General features: G+C 45.0%; 1 protein-coding gene across 6 annotated transcripts in view; it reads left to right on the plus strand.

The window, feature by feature from the left end:
* Nucleotides 1–268: 268 nt before the first annotated feature.
* The window catches only part of PDE6C (phosphodiesterase 6C), a 45576-nt gene continuing 20881 nt past the window's right edge, over nucleotides 269–24963 (plus strand). For 5 of the 6 annotated variants that reach the window (XM_047825404.1, XM_047825403.1, XM_047825405.1 and 2 more), the window contains exons 1-13: nucleotides 269–903; nucleotides 6707–6859; nucleotides 6962–7051; nucleotides 7980–8120; nucleotides 9390–9464; nucleotides 10410–10474; nucleotides 10579–10645; nucleotides 13379–13426; nucleotides 16758–16907; nucleotides 17489–17632; nucleotides 18968–19036; nucleotides 24190–24336; nucleotides 24576–24683. In XM_047825404.1, coding sequence (XP_047681360.1) covers nucleotides 469–903; nucleotides 6707–6859; nucleotides 6962–7051; nucleotides 7980–8120; nucleotides 9390–9464; nucleotides 10410–10474; nucleotides 10579–10645; nucleotides 13379–13426; nucleotides 16758–16907; nucleotides 17489–17632; nucleotides 18968–19036; nucleotides 24190–24336; nucleotides 24576–24683 — 1692 coding nt within the window. In that variant the 5' untranslated portion in view covers nucleotides 269–468. The remainder of the gene's footprint in view (nucleotides 904–6706; nucleotides 6860–6961; nucleotides 7052–7979; nucleotides 8121–9389; nucleotides 9465–10409; nucleotides 10475–10578; nucleotides 10646–13378; nucleotides 13427–16757; nucleotides 16908–17488; nucleotides 17633–18967; nucleotides 19037–24189; nucleotides 24337–24575; nucleotides 24684–24963) is intronic. The other variant, XM_047825408.1, reaches the window with a different exon arrangement.

A 24963-nucleotide genomic window follows, 5' to 3' on the forward strand; every position in this document is an offset into this window, starting at 1 on the left:
ACTTCATATAGCTGTCATGGAAAAAATGAGTCAAATTGTCAATCGATGCTAATGTAATATCATTAATGGATATATTATCGATGATTCTTCTTGCTGTGGATGGCGGCTCGTGTTCCGTTATTTTTCTGGAAGAATCACTTCGACTTGCCACTTGCCTGGCTGATCTAAGATGTTCTGAGGATTCTCCGAGGACTTATGAGCTAATAATGCTTAGGGATTTCGTGTCCCGAAGAACTCTTTAATCCTGTGCTTCCGAATCCTACTCTAAGCCAGACCTTCTGTCACAGCCCAAGAGTTACCGGCAGTTTTTGAAAGCTCTTCCAAGCGAGCAACCGTTCTGTTCCATCTTTGGGGGATCTTGTGAGGTGCCATTGCCAGGATGTATCTCCTCGCTGGCACTGGGTCCCAGGCGGTGCTCTGAGGGTGTCCCTTCCTGAAAGAGAGCAGAGAAGCAAAGCGAACCACACCATGGGCGAGATCAGCCAAGAGGCTGTGGAGAAATACCTGGAGGACAACCCTCAGTTTGCCAAGGAGTACTTCGCCAAGAGGCTGGCGGAAGCCCCCGGCCCGAGCGGGGCGCTGTCGCCGGCGGATGAGTGGGCCCTGTGCGCCGAGCTGCTGCGGGCTGTGCAGGAGGAGGCCCGCGGCGCCGAGCCCGCGGTGCACGGGGCCCTGCAGAAGTTGGCGCAGCTGCTGCAGGCCGACCGCTGCAGCTTGTTCGCCTGCCGGGCTCGCAACGGCACGCCTGAGGTGGCCTCCCGGCTGTTCGACATCACCCCCACCTCCAGGTTTGAGGACAACCTGGTGGGCCCCGACAGAGAAGTCGTGTTCCCGTTGGAAATTGGGATAGTGGGTTGGGTTGCTCACACGAAGAAAGCCGTTAATGTCCCAGACGTGCACAAGGTAGGTGGCTTTATGACGGTGGGGCCCACCGGACGTCTTGGCGGGGCTGTGGGGAGGAAGAAATGGAGAGAGAGCCGGGCACCGAGGGCCACCCTTGTAGCGTGGGTTTGGCTATAACCTGAGTGGGAACGGTGGGGAGAGGATCCGCCAGGCCAAGGGTTGCCAGATTTAGCAAATAAAAATACAAGATGCCCAGTTCAGGTTGAGTTTCAGATAAACAATGAGTAAGTTTTTAGTGTGTGTCCCTTGTAATGTTTTGCATTTTGTCGGACAAACTCACCTGGGCCTGGTGCATTCTACGGATGCTCCTTGCATCTCGTCCCTGCTCTGGGAACTTTCCTTCTGAACAGCGCGGCACAGTGGTGCTATTGGGAGATCAGCAAGCTCCTCGATGCTGAGACTTGTGAACTGCACCCCCCCCCCCCCACCGCCACACACACACACATACACACCTCTCACTCACAACCTTTTCAGGTCACTCTGTGCTCTGGGATGGACTGGCTCACAAGTGAACACTTTCACCTACAGACCAGATGTGCAGAAAGAAAAAATAATACCATTTGAAAGTTCAGATGTTCACATTTGGATTGTGAAAAGTGTAAATTTGGGTGATAAGTGCAATTGACCATCCCAACCCCCTATAACTCAGCTCTACTCAGAATCAACTCCAGGGGCGCCTGGCTGGCTCAGTCCGGGGAGTGTGTGTGACTCTTGATCTCCGGGTGGTGAGTTTGGGCTCCATGTTGGGTGTAGAGATTACTTAAACTTAAAAAAAAAAAAAAAAAAAGAATCCACTCCAGTCATGTAGTTTGCCCCTGAAGACCCACAGCGTCCTGCACAAACACAAGGCATTGTTACGTGCTTTTAAAAACAAACACACAAACAAAAAAAATCACTCTTCTTGCCACCAGTGCTTATTCATTTTAAAAAGATTATAAAATACAAATAAACAAAAGGGAGGAAATATAAATCACTCATAATTGTTCTGCTCATCAATAACCACAGGTACCAGCCTGTACTTTCTCCTGCTTTTTTTCTATACGCACGCCCCATTAGTATGATTTGCTGCTAACCAAAGGGAAGCAGTAGCTTATGATGGAAGGGAATTGATGGGGAAGTGGTCCCTAAAATCTCTCTGCTTTCTGTGCCAAGGTTTGTTGGGTCGTGAATGGGGGCAGCTGGTCACAGGAGGATAATCCCCTTCATGCCTCCTGAAGCTGATTACAGGGGGACAGCCGCATGGATCCAGAAAGCACAGAAGTCGTCAAACATTAGCAACACTCTGCAAACAACCACACCACAGCCCTTAGGTGCAAGGGTTGCCATCAGATAGCACAGAGTCCCTCAGTCCTTTCTGATCCCTCCCTTCTGTGAGTTCAAGCTGGTCTAAGCTTCTGGGGCTGACTGCCCCCGCTTCAGTGACTAAAACAATTTGCACCCTTTCAGCAAAATTCTCTTGACACCAATTAGGAGGCTATGCCCACTCACCCTGAGGCTTTCTCACGGGAATATGCTTCTTGCCAGTCTCCACCATCTCCAAAATTACTAGGACTTCAAACTTAAAGTGACATGAAAGTTTGTTTTTGTTTTTTTTTTCTGGAAAAAAACTTGCTTAAAGAGACAGGTAAAATGATTTCTGTTGTAATGCTTTATTAATGAGCCTAGTTCCACATGCTGAGAAGAGAATAGCAGAGAGCTACTTAACAGATCAGGCAGCCTTGGTCTGTTGCTGTCCATGGTGAGCAACGCTGCATGAATAGGACAGTAATGGAGGTGGAGGTGGGCAGGAGTCGTGTTTTTCCTTTTTTTTTTTTTTTTTTTTTTTACCTAAGGACTCCTGGTTGTTATGGGCAGAACAGAGAAGTATATGTTGAAGAGAGACACCCTGCTCAGCTCGTTTGCTTTCCATTTCTACTGCTTCTAAGCGTTTTTTCTCATGGTTGGCAGAATAGTGCTTTTCAACTCTGAATGCACATTGAAATCGAAGTGGGAGCTTTAAAAAAAATACCATGCAAGACTTAATAGACCAATACACCAGACTCTCAGGGGTTGGGATGCAGGCAATAGTATTTTTTAAAAGCTCCCCAGGCGATTCTAAAGTGCAGTCAATATTGAAAACCACTGGTGTGTTGGGTGAGCAGATGCAGGAGGGAAAAGTGGATTCTAAGGCAAGCATGGGATACCAGACGGAAGGGGTTCCGGCAGTCTGGAGCTGACTTCTTCCTTGGGAAGAGGAAGCTGAGGCTGCACCTTTCCTACAGTCCATGGTATGGTCAGTGAGTGAGAAGGGCTGGACTAGATGAGGTGTCCCCACTCTGTGTCCAATGATCTTTCTACCCTCCCCCTACCACACATCCCTGCAATTTTGCCAGACTTTAATCAACTGTGGTAAAATCTGCAAAGGGAAAGATGGAAACCAATGTTTTAATGAAATTTCTACTAATTCTTTACTGTTTCTTTGTATCTGACAATTTCTAGGCATTTTCACGTTTGTAATCTATTTGATTCTGGCAAAGACCCTGCAAGGAAGGAGGGGCCATGTTTTTATTTCCATCCCGTATATGTAAGAATCTTCTCAATGGCAATTAGGCAGCATGTGACAGGTCTGGGACCATAACTTGGGTCTTCTGAGGTCTCCCTCTTTCACCACACCACTGACCACACATGGCTTCTCTCTGGTTGACAGTGTTGGCACACGTGAGGGAAGGACGTGTCACACCTAGAAAAAGAGGTAAAGCCAGATGCCCTGACCTTGGGGGATCCTTGAAAGTGATAGCAGGGAAGCCACGTGGTGTAGGGTGAGAGCCCGACCCCAGAGCAGGTGCAGGCCTGAGACCAGGTAATTGTGTGATAGATTGCTTTTCTGCACCTGAGACATAGAGGCAAATAAATATACAGATTCAATGTACGTAAAGTGCCTGGTTCCTAGTAGGTACTCAATAAACTACAACTACGATAATACTATATTTATGCCAACGGGCTTTTGGGGTCTGTGTTTAGGTAGCCAAAAAAAGGTCAATGATTATTGCCTGTTTTTAAAACAGGTTAAAGACAGGAAAACTTTTAATAGTAGGAAACTGAGAGATATCCTCCTCAGGTTAATGATTTCTTTCTCTGTTGGGCAAACTGCTGATCAACTCTATGGGTGGCTTTCATTCTGAACGTGGTTTAAAAGAAAGCCACGGAGAAGTCCTAAGTTTTCAATAATTAACAGGTTGCCTATAGCTGCCGTACTTCTCTCCTCTGTATTCCTTCTCTTCTCTTTTTCTGGCTCCTGGTCTCAAGGGATAATGGTGTTTCATCAGAATCTAACAACGGGAAGATTGGATGAGGGACACAGTAAGTCTGCTGCTCTACTTAATTTCTCCAGTTGCCTTCAGTGGCTTCTTTGAAGGGCCATCAAGGGGAGTTTGTGAATCCAAGAAATACAGGAATTACTCAAGCATACCTCACTGGGGCCTGTTTGAGCTGGTGAATCGGAAAGCCTCACCTCGCCTACCGTGTAATCTGACGGCTGGTTTTATCTAGGGCTTTCAGATACAATAATAAGCAAGCATTACATTTTGAAACTTGTAAGTCATTTTCTCAAAACAGCCGATTAAACTTAAGAATATTTCCTTGTGTTTAGAATCTAGGATAAAATAGCATCAAGGTTTGAACCTGCAGAGTGAAGTGTGTTTGCAAAGAAACACTGCCTGACTCCATCATCCCCTGGTGCGTGTGTCTGGTATTTTGATTATTCATTTAGTGGCCGAGATCAGTGTGTAAATGAGGCAGAACGGTAATCACAAGAGAGAACTACTTCTCATCCAGGGAGGCCCAATGAAGTCCCAGGTGTCTCTTCCCAGTAATTTTTGACCATCGATTATGTGTCAGAGACTTTTCTAAGTGCTCTACCCATCCTGCATTGTTCTATGTGTCAGGACCTCTGGACAGTTCAGAGTATCAGTGTTCCTGTTTTCACAAAGGCTAAGTAGCCTTCCCAGGATCACACAGCTGGTAAACTGAGGCCTGGTTGCAGCCAGGGTACTCTGACTCCAGAGCCTAAGTAAATGGCTGGTTTGTGTGGGTCCACGGTAGGAAAGGTAGAAAAGCGATCTGGGGTAAGGGGCTGCATTTGACTCCTTTAGCATCTCACTGCTTCTAAGGGATCCTCCACAGGAGTGAATCACCCACTGAAAGTACAGATTCCTAGGGGAGATTGAATCTGTTTTAGGAGGTTAGGACTTGGTGGGTCTGAAGATCCGCATTTATCTGCAGGTGGTTGTGAGGCACAGCCCAGGTCTACTGCTCTGAGCTGAGCTGTGACTTCTGTTGACCAAGTGGCCCTGTTCCCTGGTAGATTCCGGCCCAGAAGTCTCACACCAGAGGACTCCCACCTTTTTAATTTGGGAAACTGAACAGAGTCCAGCCTCTAGGGGTTTGTGCTGTTCTTAGAAGCACCATCAACACAGGGAAATGAAAATAATACAACCTATGAAAGGAAAACCACATTAATTTTGGCCTGTGAGTCTCGGAGTCAGCCTGAAAGTTCGGTTCAATTGAAGGTTCAGTTGAAGGTTCAATTGAAGGTTCAAAGGAGAGATAGTATGAGCCACGAAAGGCTGAGTCTACACCCATCTAGAGTGCGTGATCCTCTAACTTACAGCTGATAAGAACGACTATCCTTGATCCTCTGACGCTCTTCCATTTATGGGCCTCTTCATACTCATCACTGTGCCCTTCCCATGGTGAGGGTATTAGAATCATCTCTCGCGTCTACTGCATGAGGCTTGTATCTGGGAAGATCCTCTTCGTCTCTCCCAAAGAGAGAAATTAAAAAAAAAGAAATGCATGAAAGACATTAGGTTGGTAGAACATTAAAAACTAGTAAGCATCTCGTGCTGGCAAGAGAGTGGTCCTCTCACACATGACCAGTGGAAGTAAGATTTCCAACTTGTTATGAAAGTAATCTGTGTAAATAAAAACCACATACACCTGTGGATCCAGCAAAAGGGATTTCCACTTTGGGGAATCCATCGCATAAAAACGAAAGCAAGCATGATTAGCACAACGTTGTTTGTAGTGGGGAAAACTATAAACAGGCTAAGTCAATACAGAATGGTCGAGTGGACCACGGGGCTCCCACACTGTGCTATTGTACAAGACTCTAGAGGGTAAATTCACATCCATATGCACTGGTCCGGAGGGACGTCCACAAAATATTGTTATGTGATGAATGTCATGCGTAAATTCGAAAAGAAAACTTTATGAAAAGGGAAAAAGAAAATCTTTTGTCCAAACATTAGGGAAAGGTACACAAGGAAACATACTAAGCAGTTAACACTGGTTCTCTCAAGTTGGTGAGATTAGAATCAGGTGGAGAGTATTAATCTTTTTCTTTGTGTTATGATATACTGGTTGTCTGATTCCAAGTGCACATTTTATTGTCATAATTAGAAAGAAGAGCTCGGTGGCCTATACCTGTAATCCCAGCTGTGTGCTCCTTCCCAGCACACTTTCTGTCCGTTGTAACCTTGCTTCCTCATAGCACTTCATTTCCACTTTGCCGTGACATCACCTCTTTTCTCCTGGCCCAACCTCAGCCTCGCCTAGAGAGGCCATAGCTCAGGTGGCAGATGCTCGTCCTGAGACCGGTGAGTTCATTCTGTGCAATCATGGGATGGGGGTGTGTGCGGGACCACTGTGCCGGGGCCCCGGTTGTCTGTACGGTTTGGACTAGAGAGAGTGGTCTGCTGCCATTCCCGGATCTACACTGCGTGGTTCTGTGCTGCTGTGGCAAACATGTGAATGTGTCTTTCAGAACAGCCATTTTTCTGACTTCATGGACAAACAAACCGGCTATGTCACAAAGAACCTGCTGGCAACACCAATCATGATAGGCAAGGAAGTTCTTGCTGTGGTTATGGCAGTTAACAAAGTAAATGCATCTGAATTTTCCAAAGAGGACGAAGAGGTAACACTAACCCTGGGCATCAAGTCAGAGGCTTGGGAAACTGATTTGTTGTTTAACGGAGAAAGATATCATACCTGATTTGGTTTTCTCTGCCTTCCATAGGTCTTTTCCAAATACCTCAGCTTTGTTTCTGTCATCCTAAAACTTCATCACACCCAGTACCTGTACAGTGTTGAATCCCGGAGAAGCCAGGTAACAGGAAGGTGACATTAATCACTCCATGCGGACCTGTTCTGACAGAGGGACCCAGAGGCAACAAGCTCAGACCCCTCCTATCACTCATGGGGGTTTAAGCCACACGGAGCAGATTCCCAAACTTTAGTCCCAATTGTCTTCTCGTGGTCTGCTCCTGCCTCCCACCTCCCTTCCCTGCCTCTCCGTCTGTAGGTACCACTGGCTTGCCTTTCTTCAGTCTTTATCCCGGGTAGCCATGGTTTCTTCTGTGGGTTGGCTATAATTAGAGTAACCTACCTACATGCTTGTTGTAACTATCAAATGATCATTATATGAGTTTGTAACATGAAGCTCTTAGCGGTGCCTGCTACATATTGAAGTCCTTAATTTGAGGAGCAGATCACTCTTCTGAAGTCTGTTGCCTCCTTGAGCCAGAAGCATAAAGAACAACATTGGTAACCAGGGCACCTGAGTCCAGGCTGCTCTCTGAACCTCAGTTTCTTCATCAGTACAATGTGGGGGAGAGTGGTGGGGATGGAGGGCTTCCACATCCCTTCCCATCCAACTGTCCAGGTAAGGTTACCTCTGGGTAGCTCAAGATGCATGGAACAAGGCCTATGGCTTTCTCCCCTTAACTGCCAGCATGAGCCAGAGGGCCCCCAATACTGGACCCTCTCCCCCAAAACTGCCTCCGCCTCCAATTTTAGGTCACTTGCCCTTTGAAGCCAAAACGTTCGGGCACGGGGACCAATCATGAGTTACCACTTTCATAAACCCACACCCTTGCATCTGAGTAGTTTGTCAGACAGGTACACGTTCAAAAATGAAATTGCATTGTTTACTGATACGTGTTCTTTTTGTCTGAGACACCTCCTCCCTTCTTTTGGCTAATGCTCCATGTCTTCACTGTATTTTGTTCTGTTTTCTCTTTAATTCATCCTTTCAGATCCTTATATGGTCCGCCAATAAAGTATTTGAAGAGCTCACAGATGTTGAGCGGCAATTTCACAAAGCACTCTACACAATTAGAACATATCTGAACTGTGAACGCTACTCCGTCGGACTGCTGGACATGACCAAGGAGAAGGTCCTCATTCTTCCATACATTTTGTCTCACCTCAAATCGTCTACACAAGACAGTGATCCATTAAAAAATGGATAATATTCACACACAATGTATAATGTTCATTTCTCATCTTGTTTCATTCATTCGGTTGGAGCTCTCCTAGCTCAGCATAAGTAATGAACACTGTCTTGTTTCTGTTTCTTATTCTCCTTGTGAATTGAAGTTATTTTTTTCAGAGTAATTGTTCTAAGTGGATAGACACAGGACCAAGTGTCAGGAGAGCTGGGTTCTGATCCTGGCTCTGGGACTTTGTAGTTGAGTGTATTTGGGTTAGGGTGCTTTTGGCTACAAGTAACATCAGACCCAGCTAAAAGCATCTTTAACAATAAGACAGTTATTATCTCATTTAACAAGAAGTCCCAAGTTCTTCCTGGAAGAAGAAGGGCAGAAGAAGGGCAGTTCTAGGTCTGGTTCATTGAGAACGCAGCACGGTCATCAAGGCCCCAGGGGCTTCCCGTTTTCCCACGGCAGGGTCTCTGCCGCCTTCAGCATGGGGGCAAGGTCTCCTCTTGGGGTGGCAAGATGGCTGTTATAGCTCAAGGCATGGCACATGGACAGGACCAAACTGGGAGGCTTTTCCTGTAAATGTCACCATCACCTTTCATGTGATGTGAGGAGCACCCTTCCCCAGAAGCGCCTTTGCAGATTTCTCCCCCTTCTTCACTGTCCACAACTGGGCCATGTGCCTGCCCTCAGACTAATCCCAGGCATCTCATATGGGCCACCCAGGGGCTGTACAAGCCCATATTCCCTGAGAAAAATGACCACCTGGCACCTAAATAAAATCAGGGTCTGTTAGAGAGGAAGAGGGAGAGAAAAGATGTTGGGTAAGGTGGCCACACTGTTGGTCGTGCTGCATGACCTTGGCCAAGCCTCTTCACCTATTTAGATTTAGTTTATTTATTTATAAAAGAGCCACTAGCTATTGAGTCCCTTTGACTATGTGTCAGGGCAAGTTCTCTGTACATATTGTTCATTAACGCTCACCACAACCCTATAGCATAAACTCTATTGTTATCCCTGTTTTACAGATGAAAACGCTTGAGTGACTTGTTCACACTCACAAGTTCGTAAGCGATATTACTGGAAATCGTAGGTCTTTTCCAGCTCTAAAATTCTGGATTTATAAAATAAATAAGTAAATAAAATATGCAAAGCCATGAAACTCATAGAAGATATAGTAGGTCGTGGAACAGTTTGTTTAATATGTTTAACTATAATTGCTTCCAGGAATTCTATGATGAGTGGCCAATCAAACTTGGAGAAGTCGAGCCTTATAAAGGTCCAAAGACACCAGATGGCAGAGTAAGTGCAAACGTCTTCCTCAGTGATATGTGTGCATGGTACAGGGTGCCAAAACCAGTAGGGAGGAAAGAAGAGTGCTGGCCTGAGAAGCCCTGGATTCTAGTCCTGTAAGTTTCTGGGGGACCTCAGAGTAGTAGAAAGAACACTGGACAAGGAGTTTGAGGTTCAAGTCCCAGGTCTTCCCTAGCCAGCTAGGTGCTCCTTGCCTTAACTCATTGTTTAACCTCTCAATTTCCTTTTCTGTAAAGCCGGGCTTAGTGAATCAATAGATCTCAATAGGGAGGGACACATCAGAGCCACCTGCCCAGCTTTTTAAGTGCACTATGCCCAGGCCCTCCTTCAAACCTGCTGGACTCGAGACTCCAGGCAAGGGTTGGATAGTTGTGTCCCCCTTGACACAAGCTTCAGAGGGCAGGAACGATGTCTCACCACCATGTTCCCAAACACACAGGAAAGTGAAGGTACTGGGATAGAATGTGTCCAGGCCTTGGGGTTTGCATCTGCCCAAAGAAGTAGAGAGATTAGTTCTCAAGTCCCTTCCAGCTTGGAAGGTGGGAAATGTTCATTATACAGTGGGGAAGAGAAAACATTGACTGAGGTTGAGAAATTACATGGTTTGTTCCACTGAAGTTAGTAGTCAGGTATTTCTGGACAATAGAAAGGGATCAGCTAAAAGTAAAACAAGATTCCCGTGAAAGCTGTTTGGATAAACTCAACTTTTAAAATTTAGCTTAACAGGCTTGTTCATGTAGATAAATAGCCAATAGTATTTTCTAGTTGTGTTGCAAGCTTGTAATCAGGACATGAGTAATTTGGTGGTAGTTATGCAGAGCAATGCGGTTAGAATGTAAGGAACCATTTAAATGAGTTTTAAAGTACAAGCTCGCCTATAAGAAGTGTTTTCTTTGGGAAATGAGATCACTCTCATAATCTCTTTCCTCTTAGGAAGTCATCTTTTATAAAATCATCGATTACATTTTACATGGAAAAGAAGAGATCAAAGTGATCCCGTGAGTACTGTCCTCAGCAGCCAGGAAGTTGCCATTTTGTTTTCGCGCACAGTGCATTTCTTCTCTGTATGACAATGATTTTCTTTCTTCTAATCTTCCTCAAGGACACCTCCTGCAGACCACTGGACTCTCGTTAGTGGGTTGCCGACCTATGTTGCTGAAAATGGATTTGTAAGTTATTGAACACATTTAAACCTTGAATAATACTGGATGAAGCCCTTATCAACTAAGGGGTGGGAGCAGTTGTGAAAGTAAAATGCACACACATGTGAGATGCCCACACAGGACGTGGGGGAGAGGCATCTTGGCAGTTGAAAGTAGGTTGACTGGAGACTTCCAGATTACACAAAAATAGTTAGTCGTTGTGAGAAAGATTCATCCATTCCCCCAACTTCTTATTCTGTTAGCCATGCAAATTTCAGACATCCTTTAGAAGTCTGTGACCATGATTCATGTTAGGTTTAATTTGATCTCAAGTACAGTTACCTTGGTCAAGACTTGTGAAGCATGGGAAATTACTGACAGGAGAGAAAAATGAATAAATGGGGAAGTTTGCCACTGATTGCAATGCAAAATGTAGTGGGTTGATAAAGTAAGTGAAGATCTTTGCCCTGGTCTATCACGTGGGGTGGGGTGGGATGGGATGGACAGATAGCAGGGCAGGTCTGGCTCAGAGAGGTCAAGATATAGGCAGACAACAAGCAAGAGGTCTCTGGTAGGTCCCACAGGTCTCCAGGCCAGAGAACCAGAGTCACCATATTTTTCCCACTCTGCCTCAGCCATGCTTTCCTTCCTTCTCGTGGCTGATTTCTCTCCCTTGTTGGGCTTCTCCACCATCTGTGTCATCTTTTGGCACCAAGATTCCTCCCTGCGAGAGTTCAATGCTTCCAACATTTCTTAGTGTTGGCATTTTCCTATCTTCCCCGTTATGAATCCAAGTTTCTGTAATGTATTTATAGCACTTACTTGCATATTTGCATATTTGATTTTGCTTTAGCGTTGTCCTTGTGTTTTGAGCAGTGTTCATTCATCTTCATTATTTAGTAAATGGGCATGTGAATTATAGTGACTAATAGAGTCACTCGAGGGTCAGAGGGAAGGAGAAATAAAACCTAGGTTAGCTCCTGTTTTCTTTCACTGTCACAACTTTGCCTCTGCTTAGTGTGAAAGTTGCTGGGTTTGGAACAGTAGCAGAGTAAGGAAAATTCCAGATGTGACTGCAGGACGTTCTTATGTCAGGGTGCTTTGCTTTGGGGTTTCCAGGAGGCCTAAACCCTGGGGTCACTGGGTACAGGACCAGGTGGCCTCAAACAGGTGACATGATCCCTTTTTCTAGGCAGAGACATGCCAAAGGGGAAGAAAAGAAAACGAAGAGAAAAAACAATTTTATTTCTTTTAGGAATAAACAGCACTTTACACTAACAAATATCATGTTTTCAAAATCACTCCAAAATAATTGGAGTGTTTTTTAAATGTTACTCCTGACTTAGTAGTAATGACGAAAACATTCCAATTCATTCCTGAGTCCACAGATACCACAACTTTTCAGCGTCTGTACATAACCAGATTGCTCGACCATTGACCCCCATCCTTTGTTTCCTTGCAGGCCACCTAGGCAGTTTTCTAGGGAAACACGGTTTCCCCAAAAATCAGTTTGGAGAAAACGATTGTGTCAAAAGCCAGTTCATTGAATGGTTAATTTGCCAAGTCATCAACTTGCCATATTACCAATGTGCCAAGGGATTGATTCCCAAAGCAGGGGAGGATTTTCCGCCAGGTTTTGGTTCTATCACAGACCTACTGCACATGCTTCACTGCTGCCTTCCACATCGGAGCTCCTTCCCTGGGCCCCATCCCTGCTCTCTGAGAGCCCAAGACTGGCGGCAAACTGTTGTAAATCTAGTTTAAGGTATTTCTCACAAAATTGCTCATTAGACAAATTGGCATTCCCAAAGTGATTTCCAGAGAATTGAGCTTGAGCCATTTCCTGGGACTCTAATTATGATTAGGGTGAACATACATCCAGTTTGCCTGGGCCAGCTTCCACGCACACCTGTTGTGCTTGAGTTGTCAATAGTCCTCCCTTTCACTCCCAAAGGTATCACCCTATCATATGCACTTACAAGAGGCAGGACTCACTAAAAACATATTTTGTGTCTAGCACAGGATTTTCTCCAACTTGACATTATTGACATTTGGGGCCAGACAATTCCTTGTGGGGAACTATCCCGTGCACTGTACGATGTTCAGCAGCATCACTGCCCTCTACCCATCAGATGCTCTACACCACCCTGGCTGGGAACCACTAGCCTAGAGGATGATTTCAAACATTTCAGCAGACCCAGCCAGAACAATGCATTCCTGGGCGGGGCGGGGTGGGGGCTGCTGTAATATCGTGGTGCACTCTATGACTCAAGAGCCCTGGCTGCCTTGACTCGGTCCTGCCCTGGGCAAATCCCTTGGCAAATCCTTGACCTTGGGCCAGGGAGGGAGAAAGGGAGGGAAGGAGGGAAGGAGGGAGGAAGGAAGGAAATAGAACCTTCCCAGAATCTCTGTCATCCCTGCCCCAGCAGAATGACCTTCTCCTCAGCTTCCTCCACTCCTTGGTCTGAACAGCTAAAAGTTTTGAATTTGGAAGAAGAATCCTTAGAGGCTGGGAAGAGTAGGCAGAAGCAGAGATTGTGCTAAATGTCACACAATGACTTAATTAGCAGAAGAGAACCTCAATGTGTTGTTAGCAAATTTGGCCCAGCCGTGGCTCAGTGTGAATAATTTGCCTGCAAACCATGGAGAGCCACAGAAGAAACCCTCGCCTCAAATGCATCCTTTCTTACACTGCTCTGTGGGTTGATGGTCCCCCCTCCGCACGATGTTTCAGGACTTTCATGTCCTCTTGCTTTACAGATATGTAACATGCTGAACGCCCCCGCAGATGAGTACTTCACCTTTCAGGTAACTCTGCCCTCCGCCAGGCCTCCTATCACTGCTGCCCCCTCCCCCATCCTCAGGGTCTGCGTTGTGCTCAGGTGGCCGGGAGGCACGCACAAGGCTTACGTCCCATTCACCCTGGAGGGACCAGGGTCACCAACCAAGTAGCAGATTCTTCAGGGAAGGGAGAAGAGGTGGGAGGTGCAGGGGGATGAGAGAGACAGGGTGTTTATCACCCCAGCACTGGGCAGGGAAGCGGGGGGACCCTGCCCCTTCTCCATGCCCTCCCACTCCTGGTCACTCAGTGCTTCAAACAGCGCCTGGCACATCATAGGTGCTCACTAAGTGTTCTTCGCAGGAGTGATCAGCTGCACAAGGTCTACCACCTGGATTCAGCCCTTTTTGGTTTTCCCAGGCCCTTCCCTGCAGCTTATTAGAAAAGAAAAACTATTTATCGGGTCCTCGGGGGCCTCTCCTGCTGTCAGACTCTTGGTTTTATCTTTCCTCCTGCAGCATCCTGGGATCCCCCTCCCTCCCTGTCCCCTCTGGCACCCCCTCCCCACGTGACTGCTGGGGAGAAACTCACATCTATCTCTGCGGCCCCTCCCTTTCTGCCTTCTGGTCCGTGTTCTGTGTCCCTATTGTCACAAACATCCACTTAGAGCCCTAGTTCCGGTCAGGAATAGAGAGCCACCAGTGTCTTCCTGTCTGTCACACAGACACACACACACACAGAGCCCCAGCTATGCCTGCTGGACAGGCTGCCTCCTCGGGCGAGAGGGGTGTGCGAGCAGCAGCAGACGCAAGCCGGGCCTGGGGAAACCTACGGGCGCCTGCTTTGTTTCCTGGAAGGTTTCCCTCGGATCTCCTTGTTCGTCCCTCTGCTCACTGATGTGGAAAACACACAAACACCATATGGCGCGTTTGCTCCTGTTCCTCCCTCCTTGCAGCCAAAGCCTCACTGTGACCATGCTGTGCTGGCCCTGACCCCTACATTTACGGCAGTCGGGTGCCGGGGAAGAGTACACAGGAAGGAGCAAGGGGGCAAGCACTTTCTAAAGTGTCTGACCCTAAGCAGTCCTTGTCGGAACGGGGAGGGGGGGAGCTGGCCCGGGAGAGCCCGGACTCTGCTCTGATATTTGGGGGCAGCCACGCATGGCTCCGAGGATAAAGATTTTGAGAACCACTCAAATCTTTTTCCCCAAAGCTTTGAATGTCAGGACACAATAAGTTGAGGCTTGGTTTCTCTGCTTTTCATGCCAAGTATAAAGACGAGCTCGCCAACTAATAAGCAGTTGTTTATTGAGCACCGGTCATATGCCCAGCACCGGCCCCTCACTTACATGGAAGCCAACAGTGTAGGAAATGCTCTTCCACAGGATTAGGAAATAGCCTCACAGACAAAAATCAACAACTCCGAAGCATTTGGAAATCATCTAAACTGCTACCTTGTGTGCTCCAGGCTAAAAGTGCTGTTAGAATTCTGAAAAAGAAAAGTTCCGTATGGGTGGAAAAGGTGAGAGAAGGCTTCACAGGAGAGGCAGGCCAGCCTGGGTCTCTGGGGATGGCTCACTGCTGTGAAGGAAGCAGAAGAGCTACCCGGGGAGCTTATTTAAGATGCACATCCTCTGGCCAACAGGCACATGAAAAGATGTTCAGCGTCGCTCCTTATCAGGGAAATACAAATCAAAACCACACTCAGGTATCACCTCACGCCAGTCAGAGTGGCCAAAATGAACAAATCAGGAGACTATAGATGCTGGAGAGGATGTGGAGAAACGGGAACCCTCTTGCACTGTTGGTGGGAATGCAAATTGGTGCAGCCGCTCTGGAAAGCAGTGTGGAGGTTCCTCAGAAAATTAAAAATAGACCTACCCTATGACCCAGCAATAGCACTGCTAGGAATTTATCCAAGGGATACAGGAGTACTGATGCATAGGGCCACTTGTACCCCAATGTTCATAGCAGCACTCTCAACAATAGCCAAATTATGGAAAGAGCCTAAATGTCCATCAACTGATGAATGGATAAAGAAACTGTGGTTTATATACACAATGGAATATTACGTGGCAATGAGAAAAAATGAAATATGGCCTTTTGTAGCAACGTGGATGGAACTGGAGAGTGTGATGCTAAGTGAAATAAGCCATACAGAGAAAGACAGATACCATATGGTTTCACTCTTATGTGGATCCTGAGAAACTTACCAGGAACCCATGGGGGAGGGGAAGGAAAAAAAAAAAAAAGAGGTTAGAGTGGGAGAGAGCCAAAGCATAAGAGACTGTTAAAAACCGAGAACTGAGGGTTGATGGAGGGTGGGAGGGAGGGGAGGGTGGGAGGGAGGGGAGGGTGGGTGATGGGTACTGAGGAGGGCACCTTTTGGGATGAGCACTGGGTGTTGTATGGAAACCAAGTTGTCAATAAATTTCATAAAAAAAAAAAAAAAAATAAGATGCACATCCTCAAATTATGACACAAGCTTGAAAAAAAAGAAAAAAAGTCTTGCACATTGACCTTACGCCAGACTTTGAGAAATGCTCCTAAACTTCTGTGTCTGTATCCCCCCACTAGAATGTTATCAACCTGAGATTAGGGCCTGTGGTTAGTAGCCCCAGCAACTAGCCCAGGTCCTGGCACATCACAGGGGAACATAAAAGACGGTTTTGATGGATCTGTCAGGAACACAGAAACCACACTAGGTATTTCAACAGAGAGAATTTAATATAAGGAATTAGTTAAGCAGGTGTTGGGGGACAGAAAAAGTGAATGGGGAACACTGAGGCTTCTGATCCTTATAGCGGTGGGCAAAAGAGAAGCCGTTAGGGTTGTTACAGTGTAGACACTTGGTTCCAGTACACTGCATCAAATGGCCTAGAACACTTTTATGGCTCTATAGTCCCAGCTAATTTCTGACCCAGTGTAGGAATTGTACAGCTCACATAGAGATTAGATTATTCTTCCTTAAAGATAACCAGAGTTGGGGGAAGGTAGCTACGACAGGGTAGTAGTTCAGGGAAGCCTGTGATGCTCCATTAGTCCTCTATCTTGATCCTAGTGGTGGGAGCACGTATGTACACATGTGATGAGCTTGCATAGAAATACACACATGCATGCACACACACACACTAAGTACACATAAACCTAGTGAAATCTGACTGAGATCCATGGATTGTATCAGTATCTATTTCCTGGATATGATGGTGCACTACAGTTACACAAGCTGTTACCTCTGGGGAAACTGGGTGAAGGGTACCTATGGCTTCCCTATACATTTCTTTTGCAACATCCTGTGAATCTATAGGTATTTCAAAATTAAAAGTTAAGAAAATAATCTAAATGTCCTTCCTGTTTGTAGAAAGGACCTGTAGATGAAACTGGCTGGGTCATTAAAAATGTCTTATCCCTGCCTATTGTCAACAAGAAAGAAGATATTGTGGGAGTAGCTACATTTTACAACAGGAAAGATGGAAAACCTTTTGATGAATATGATGAACACATTACTGAGGTAAGTGCAATCATAAACTAATGAAGACAAATGAAATTCATGAAACAATAGAGGTGGCGCAATTATTTGTTATTCTGGAGTGATATTTTGAAGGGCCATTAAGGCATGAGTCACATATGTTTGCGGTCAATATGTGGTTATTGTGTCATTTCTGTTTCCTGGCTTCTGTAAACTGCAACATTTTCTTCCAAAGATTGAACTTTGGCTTAATCAAAATTCTTTACAATATTAGGCAACTGGACAGAAATGTTCTATCTCCTTTCCCCACCCCTTCTATTCCTTATGTTTCTTGCTGTCACCCTCAATCCTCTGAGTTTCAGGCTGTGCTTTATTCTACTGGATATTGTAATTCTTTTGCTCTAATAAAATATTCATGGTGCCTGGTGCACTTTGAAAAGCAAGGGATTAGCCAATTTCATTGTCTAGGGCTGATTATTAGTACGTTTTTGTTCTTAGATTGAAATACGAAGCTGAATTGTTGATGGTAGAAGGGAGATTGATTGAGAGGAAAGAATGTAGATGGTTGCCTCCAAATCAGTTTTTCAGTTTTAGAGAATTGAATCACATTTTATCCATTTCAGACTCTCACACAATTTCTTGGATGGTCTCTTTTAAATACTGACACCTATGATAAAATGAATAAGCTAGAAAACAGAAAGGATATAGCTCAGGAAATGCTCATGAACCAGACCAAAGCTACTCCTGATGAAGTCAAGTCTATTCTGGTAAGTGGGGAATTCAGTCCTGTGGACATTAGGTGGCATCTAAGCACAGCTCCTGGAATTTGCCTAATTACTTAGAGGTCTGACAAATGAGAATAGGTTTAGTCCTAGGCTAAGGAGGAGGAGACAGGGAGATTGGTGGGGGGTGGGGTGGGGCTGCGGACGTGGGTGGCCCAGTGGACACAGAGCCTTATTGGACTTCTTGGCTGCTTGGTTGGAATAGCACTTTGCTTAAACAACAACAACAACAACAACACAACTCCTCGGTCTGTAGGAGCTGGAGGAGTGACATCTAGATTCAAGTACGTTAGCAAGGAAAAAATATTTCCAGGAAGGGAAGTGTATCAGTCAGTTATTGCCATATACATTGCCATGTATAACAACCATAACATCTCAGTGGTATACAACATTAAACATCTATTTTTTCACTCATGCATTGGTGGGTTGACTAGTCTTAAACTGATTTCTAGTTGGGCTTGGCTCTAAGCTGTGAGTTTGGTTTGCTCTATGCATACCTTATCCTTCTTGCCCAGAAGCCACTTGATAAATGCTCTTCTTATGGTGAGGTCAAAGGTGCAAGAGAGCAAGCCAAACTGTGCAAGCTCATTTCAAGCACTTGAAGACAAGTGCTGAGTCTTCCCTCATGGCACATTCACTAAAATTCTCATTGGCCAAATGTGGCCAAGACCAATATCATGGACGATGGGGAAGCAAGTAGATAGATATTTATTAACAGTGTTCTAATCACCACCAAATGAAGGGAAAATATCACACATCCCCTATCTCTATTCCTTTTATTTCCCTGGTTTTCAGAGTGTGTGTGTGTAGGTGTAGTTTTCTTGGGGTGGGTTTTGTTTTTTCTGGTCTTGGTTTTGCTGAGTTGCTTGAGGATTAAGAGAAATTTTATTTGACAGTTGAGATGTTAAAAATGAGAAAACCTGAGGAGGATGAAGAGAAATTTCCATAAACTAATAGAAAAACAAATATAAGCCACTCATTTTTCTCTCTTTCTTGCCTACATATAAATAACCCACATTTCTCTCTCTCTCTCTCTCTCTCTCTCTTTCTCTCTCTCTCTCTCTCTGTCTGTCTCCCCTTCTCTCTCTCTGACAGCCACTGTTACATTTTCAGGAAATAAAAAAAATTCATTACATTATTTTTTTTGGAGAAAATTCTTCATAATCAATGCTATAGGTCTTTTTTGTACCTAGAATACATCTTTGCAAAGAACTCATTACAGCATATTTTAAATACATTTAAACTGATCTTAAGAGTAGAGGAGTCAGATAGAAATTTACTTTATGGGAATTTCACACTTCAATTGCTTTTACATTTTAGAAAATTAAAGAGAAGTTAAATATAGATGTAATTGAAGACTGTGAAGAAAAACAACTTGTCACAATTTTGGTAAGTGTTTTACTTCTATCCTTAACGCCGCTTAAATAAAATATATTAGGATACATGTTCTCATTTCTCATGTAAGAGTTTCCTCTTCTCTGTCACCTTTAAAGACTAAAAAGAAAAGAGATTTCTTATAAAGAGTGACCTTTTAGTTCTCTGCATTTTTTTCCTCCTTGTGCCCCCTACAGTCCAATCCATAAAGATAATAGAGAATCAAAAACTAGGCTTCTGCGTAAAAGAACGCAGGCACAGATTCTAGGCATGTCATGGCCTCGTTTATTTTGATAGTTTTGGATGACACTGTGGTCACCCCGAAGACATGACAGAATTACAGTAGAACAAAGACCCTTCAAGGCACAATTGTCCTCTGCCAGCACTCGCTTCTGTTTTCTGGAACTTGGAGGAATGTGGTTCTTTCCTCTTGTTGCCACCAGTTGAAATGGTTGAAATAACTTCTCTTCCTGTTATTAATCCTATATTTGGTTCTAGGTAGTTTTGCCCGAAACTTCTTTGCTGTAGACATCTTTGCCACAACCATTTCGTGGCAAATATTTTTGCCACATAACTAAGTGATCTGTAAGGCAGTTTTTCTGTAAAAGAGAAAATTCTTTTGACAGTTTGGTTTGCTTTCTTCATTGATGAATTGACTGCCTTCAGCAGAGTTAATCTACTGAAGCTAGTTATCAGTAAAACTCTCGTCTTTATATTATGTAAACCTCAGCTAACCCTCACAATTGTCTATATAAACCTTAGCTAGCCCTCATAATGGTCTATGCTGTGACAAGTACACGGGGTGGTCTTAAAATAGGGGGTGATGACAACTCCGTATACGGACTTGATAGAAAATACGGTGATAAACCTCACTGGAAGTGTGGAGTAGAATGTGAAGCCAGACTGTGCACCAGGCTGTACTAGACAATGGTAACATGCCAGTCATAATGGCCAAAGCTCAGTTACAAACGCATTACAACCTTAGCATTTCCTCCACATTCCCCATAGAACTTAGGAACGTCTATCAGCAGACGTGGGACAATCTGCCAGGAACAAACAATGGTGTAGAAGGCTTTCACAGCACAATACAGAGCTCTGTTGCAAATATGCCTCCTAGTATTTGGAAACTGATGCCCCTCTTAACAAAGGAAGAAATTTTAGTGAAAGAAAGAAAGTGTGATGCCAAAGGAGGAGACAAATCAACAAGAAAAAAAAAAAAAGAGTGTAATACTCTAATTTTTTTTTTTTTTCCAACGTTTATTTATTTTTGGGACAGAGAGAGACAGAGCATGAACGGGGGAGGGGCAGAGAGAGAGGGAGACACAGAATCAGAAACAGGCTCCAGGCTCTGAGCCATCAGCCCAGAGCCCGACGCGGGGCTCGAACTCACGGACCGCGAGATCGTGACCTGGCTGAAGTCGGATGCTTAACCGACTGCGCCACCCAGGCGCCCCAAGAGTGTAATACTCTAAATGAAAGACTTTGAAGACAAGTGCTGAGGTTCAATCCACAGAATGAAATCAGTTATTGGCACAGTACTGCCATGAATCTATGCTATACATTCTAAATATATTCAAATTTTTTAAAAATTTGACAATAAGGTCTCTTTTATTGTGTTATTCATTTTTTTATGTTACGTAAAGATGTTACATAATGTTACATGTTTTATGTTACATCCTTTTTAATGAATGTCCCTCTCATTTTTTGTGTGATTTTATTTTTATGGCAAAAATTACCTTATAGCCGATTAATTAGTTACACAGCAAGAATGTTTGCAGTGAAGATGCAATCATGGCAAGGGGAGACGCATGACTTTTGGAGAACTCGGCAATATTTGATTGTGTTTTGAGTTCCTCAGTTTTATGCAGTAATGATTTGGGACAAGCCTGGAGCAGATTTTACATTCAAAACAGTCCATTTCCTTGTAAAGCTACTGGTTCTTTGCCCATTTTGTTGCTTCTTCAATGTAAGGGCCTTCGTCCTTTAGGTGGAGAACTAGAGAATTTCTACAGTGTCAGGATGCCAACTGCAGTTTTGTTTTATGAGGAGGACTGGGGTAGGGGTGCGCTGATGAGGAAAGAAATCCCCCTACCTTCCCTCCTTTCCAAGACAAATCAGGAGGCCCTACAGCTCACGATCGCCACACCGTAGATCTGGAGAGGATTTCCCAAAGAAGTACCTTCGTCACTCATCCTTAATTCAGTTTTTTCTCATTCATGCAGTAGTTATCGAGAGGTACTATAATACAAGGAGCTGCGCTGCATCCTGAGGACAAAAGGTAGTGTGGTCTGGTCTTATCTGGTTCAAGAGGCCCCATTTACTGGGGAGATAAAATACAAACAGTGACACTGCCCCAGATGGACGAGTTCATAGACTGTGGGCACCAACGGCCCTGGGGAGGCCAAGGGCCTGATTCTACTCACAGATGGTGGTGGAATATGAGACAATAGCCGTGGCAATGAGGCTTGATAGGAAAGCAGGAGTTGCAGATAAGGGTTTTGGGTATGGCTGGAGGTGAGAAGGGGAAGCAAGACGGTACAGAACGGGGCCTGGAGACACAAGCGAGCACATTGTCTTAGAGAACCCCAGGCCAGCTGGTGTAGCAGAGCCCCAGGGAGCACAGGGGAGGAGCCCTGAGGCCCAGCGGGAAGGCGGGGCAGCATGACCGCCTGGTTCATAGTACCCCGTGAAGTGGCCCGCTCAGGGGCCCAGGGGGACCCTTCTGGGAACAGACGGAGCAAACCAGCCTCGACACAGGTGGCCATCAGAGCCATTTCATGGCCGAGTTGGGGTAGCAGCTTAACTGTGTGATTCCTCAGAGAGGTGAAAACTGGCCTTGGGGTGCCCAGAATTCCCACTTAGCGGACTAACCAAAAGCCTTTGTTCTTACAAACCCTCTGTGTCACAGAGTTTTAAATGGCTGTTCTTCAAAACCTATCATCTTTGTACTAAACTACTATCTTATTGGATTGCCTGTTACTGCAAATGGGATCTGGGAGTCATTCTTCTGCGAACCTCTTCCTTCGTTTCCTGCTAAAATGCACATTTACACTTTAGTGTGACTGAGCCTGAAAGCATTAAAAAGCACTTTCACATTTTATCTTCACTCTGCAAACTGTAGGACTGAGACAGCCTCTAGTGGGGAGTCTGTGTGGCATGGAGTTTTCCCCACCCCAGCCCGTGAACCTTCTCTTACTCTGATTTTTAAAAGATGTGCTTATTGTCTGCCTCTCCGTGAGAATGCATGTTTCAAGAGCAATGATAATGTCTACTTTATTCATCCATAATGGCTACAACACACATAGGAACCAATAAGTGTTTGTTGAATGAATAAACAATAAATGAATGAAAGAAACAGAAGAACTCACATGGGCAAGGAAGCCGGGAAGGTTTGGAGAAAGAAAGAAAATGACAAGAAGGAGTAGCCAAGGATATAGCAGGGTCCTGTGAGAAATAGAGACAAGTTTTGTGAATTGAATCCTCGTTAATTCTCTGTGGCACTTGCAGATGAAATTGGCATTGCTAGACAATGAAGACAACAATGTTACCGTTATTGTTCCCATTTCACAGGCTAGTTCAGTCTGGGAAATGTAGCTAATCTGAACCCAGAACTGAACCCTAGTCTCCTGGCTCCAAACCATTGCTTTTCAGGGAAAAAGAAAAAAAAAAAAATCTCTGCCTAAAGTGACCAGTCCAAGAGTAGACTGATGAGAAGGGATCAGAGGAGGTCACTGGGAGACCTGGGGAACAGAGAGAAGGACAAGGGTGTGAGAAGTCAACTCCGACTCAGGGGTTAAGGGATGAAAATCCATAATTTTACTTAAAACAACCATATACCATTTGGTATTGAAATCTGTATAAAGTAGAGCGTGAATTATCCCCTGGGAGACCTTAAACTTGCTGAGGGACATGGCCTTAGCACAGTGCACAGGACTCAGCACGGGCTCAGTAAATACCCAATGCACTGAATTGCTCCTGTACGTGGACCCACATAGCTCTTGCTAACTTCTCCCTCCTGGCGCTTTCTCTCCTCCCCTGGGATTTCCTCCTTCCTGCCTTCCAACAAATCAGCTGAACTAACATCCTTCCTGAATCTCTCCTTCTTCAATCCCACTTCCAACCTGCCTTCAATTTCTCCCCCAGCCCTGGGCCCTGGATGTTATGCTCTGTGAGTATTCTAAGCTCTCACCTTTCAATGATCTATACTGCATAACCATTTCAATAGACCGCGTTCTTTAAGGGCAAGATCCATAATTTTGTTTCCTCAGCCATGTCAATACTCATGTGCTGAGTTCACTCTCTAACCTATCTACAGTCCTAAATCCTAACAAGGTGTGGGGGTAAGTGAGGTGTCTGCAGGTGTACCAGTGCACCACAGAGCATTTGTTCATTCAGTCCACAGACATGTCCCAAGCACCTGTCTGGGACAGGCCCTGCCAACTCTGGGCTACCACAGCAAATAAGACACGCGTGCTCCCACACTGTGGCGCCCACAGTCTACTGAGCATATAAAGAGTACGAGAGAAAAAGGGGCGCCTGAGTGGCTCAGTCGGTTAAGCGTCCGACTTCAGCTCAGGTCACGATCTCACGGTTCGTGGGTTCAAGCCCCGCATTGGGCTCTGTGCTGACAGCTAGAAGTCTGGAGCCTGCTTCTGATTCTGTGTCTCCCTCTCTCTCTGCCCCTCCCCTGCTCACACTCTGTCTCTCAAAAATAAATATATGTAAAATAAAAACTAAAAAAAAAAAAAGAATACAATAGAAATGAATTAAGTGATCGCATACTATTTACTAAACATTTCTTGAATAGGAAAATAAAGTCGAGTACTGAAAACGGGTAAGGCTGCTGCAACTAAACATTTCATTTAGCAGCAAAGAAAGAAAACAGCCATTGGAGATGGATTTGGAATTGAATTCCAGCACTCAGAAAGTTTCTTAATGTAGCTGAGTCTCAGTGTCACCATCTGGAAATGGGGATAATTGTGCAGGTTTGTTGTGAGGATAATAACACACGTAAACCGCATCCCCCAGAGCCTGTCCCACTGAGGCTCAGTGGGGTTGCATGCGGTATCCTTTGGTGGTAATTTTGTTTTACACCCAGGGCTGAATGTGTGAGACCAAAGGGAAAGAAGATGCATGTAACCTGAAACCATCTGTCTTTGTCCCAACAGAAAGAGGACTTGCCAGACCCACAGATGGTGGACCTGTACGAATTCCGCTTCAGTGACTTCCCCATCACAGAGCACGAATTGATTAGGTGTGGGCTGCGACTCTTCTTTGAAATAAACGTGGTGGAGAAATTCAAAGTACCCGTAGAGGTCAGATCGCATTTAATTTAAAATACTGTGTGATTCTGTTGCTGTACTCGCTAATGTGTCCCGTGGTTCAAAAGATTAACTTCAGTTAGGATTTTCAATTATTATTAACTTTGTAAATATATCAGCTTAAACCCTGTCAACAAGACCAACCTATCTTTTTAGATAAGATTGTCACAGACCTTGTAACCTTTAGAATTCTATTCCAAAGTCTGAACGGTGTTGTCTTCTTTGGGTGACAGGTTCTTACCAGGTGGATGTACACCGTGAGAAAAGGGTACCGGTCCATCACTTACCACAACTGGAGGCACGGGTTCAACGTGGGGCAGACCATGTTTACCTTGCTGATGGTAGGTGCAGAGAGCTGTAAATAATTGTCAACCCACACATTTCCCTCTTAGGCATGATGAGAAATGGATACGGTCCACCATTTTAGGTCAGTAATTTTGGAATTCATGGACACAATCCTGTAAATCCCAAACTTCCCTGTGGATGATGCCAGGGAACATGGGTATCCCTGGGCATGGGGCTGGATTATCACCTTGACATTCACATACTTACCTCTTTAAAGGAAAATTCGGTTACCTGCTGGGTTTTGTAATTGCCCAGAAGGAGCTGCAATATGCAAGA

Source organism: Prionailurus viverrinus, chromosome D2 (assembly GCF_022837055.1).
Source record: "Prionailurus viverrinus isolate Anna chromosome D2, UM_Priviv_1.0, whole genome shotgun sequence".
NCBI classification, from domain to species: domain Eukaryota; kingdom Metazoa; phylum Chordata; class Mammalia; order Carnivora; family Felidae; genus Prionailurus; species Prionailurus viverrinus.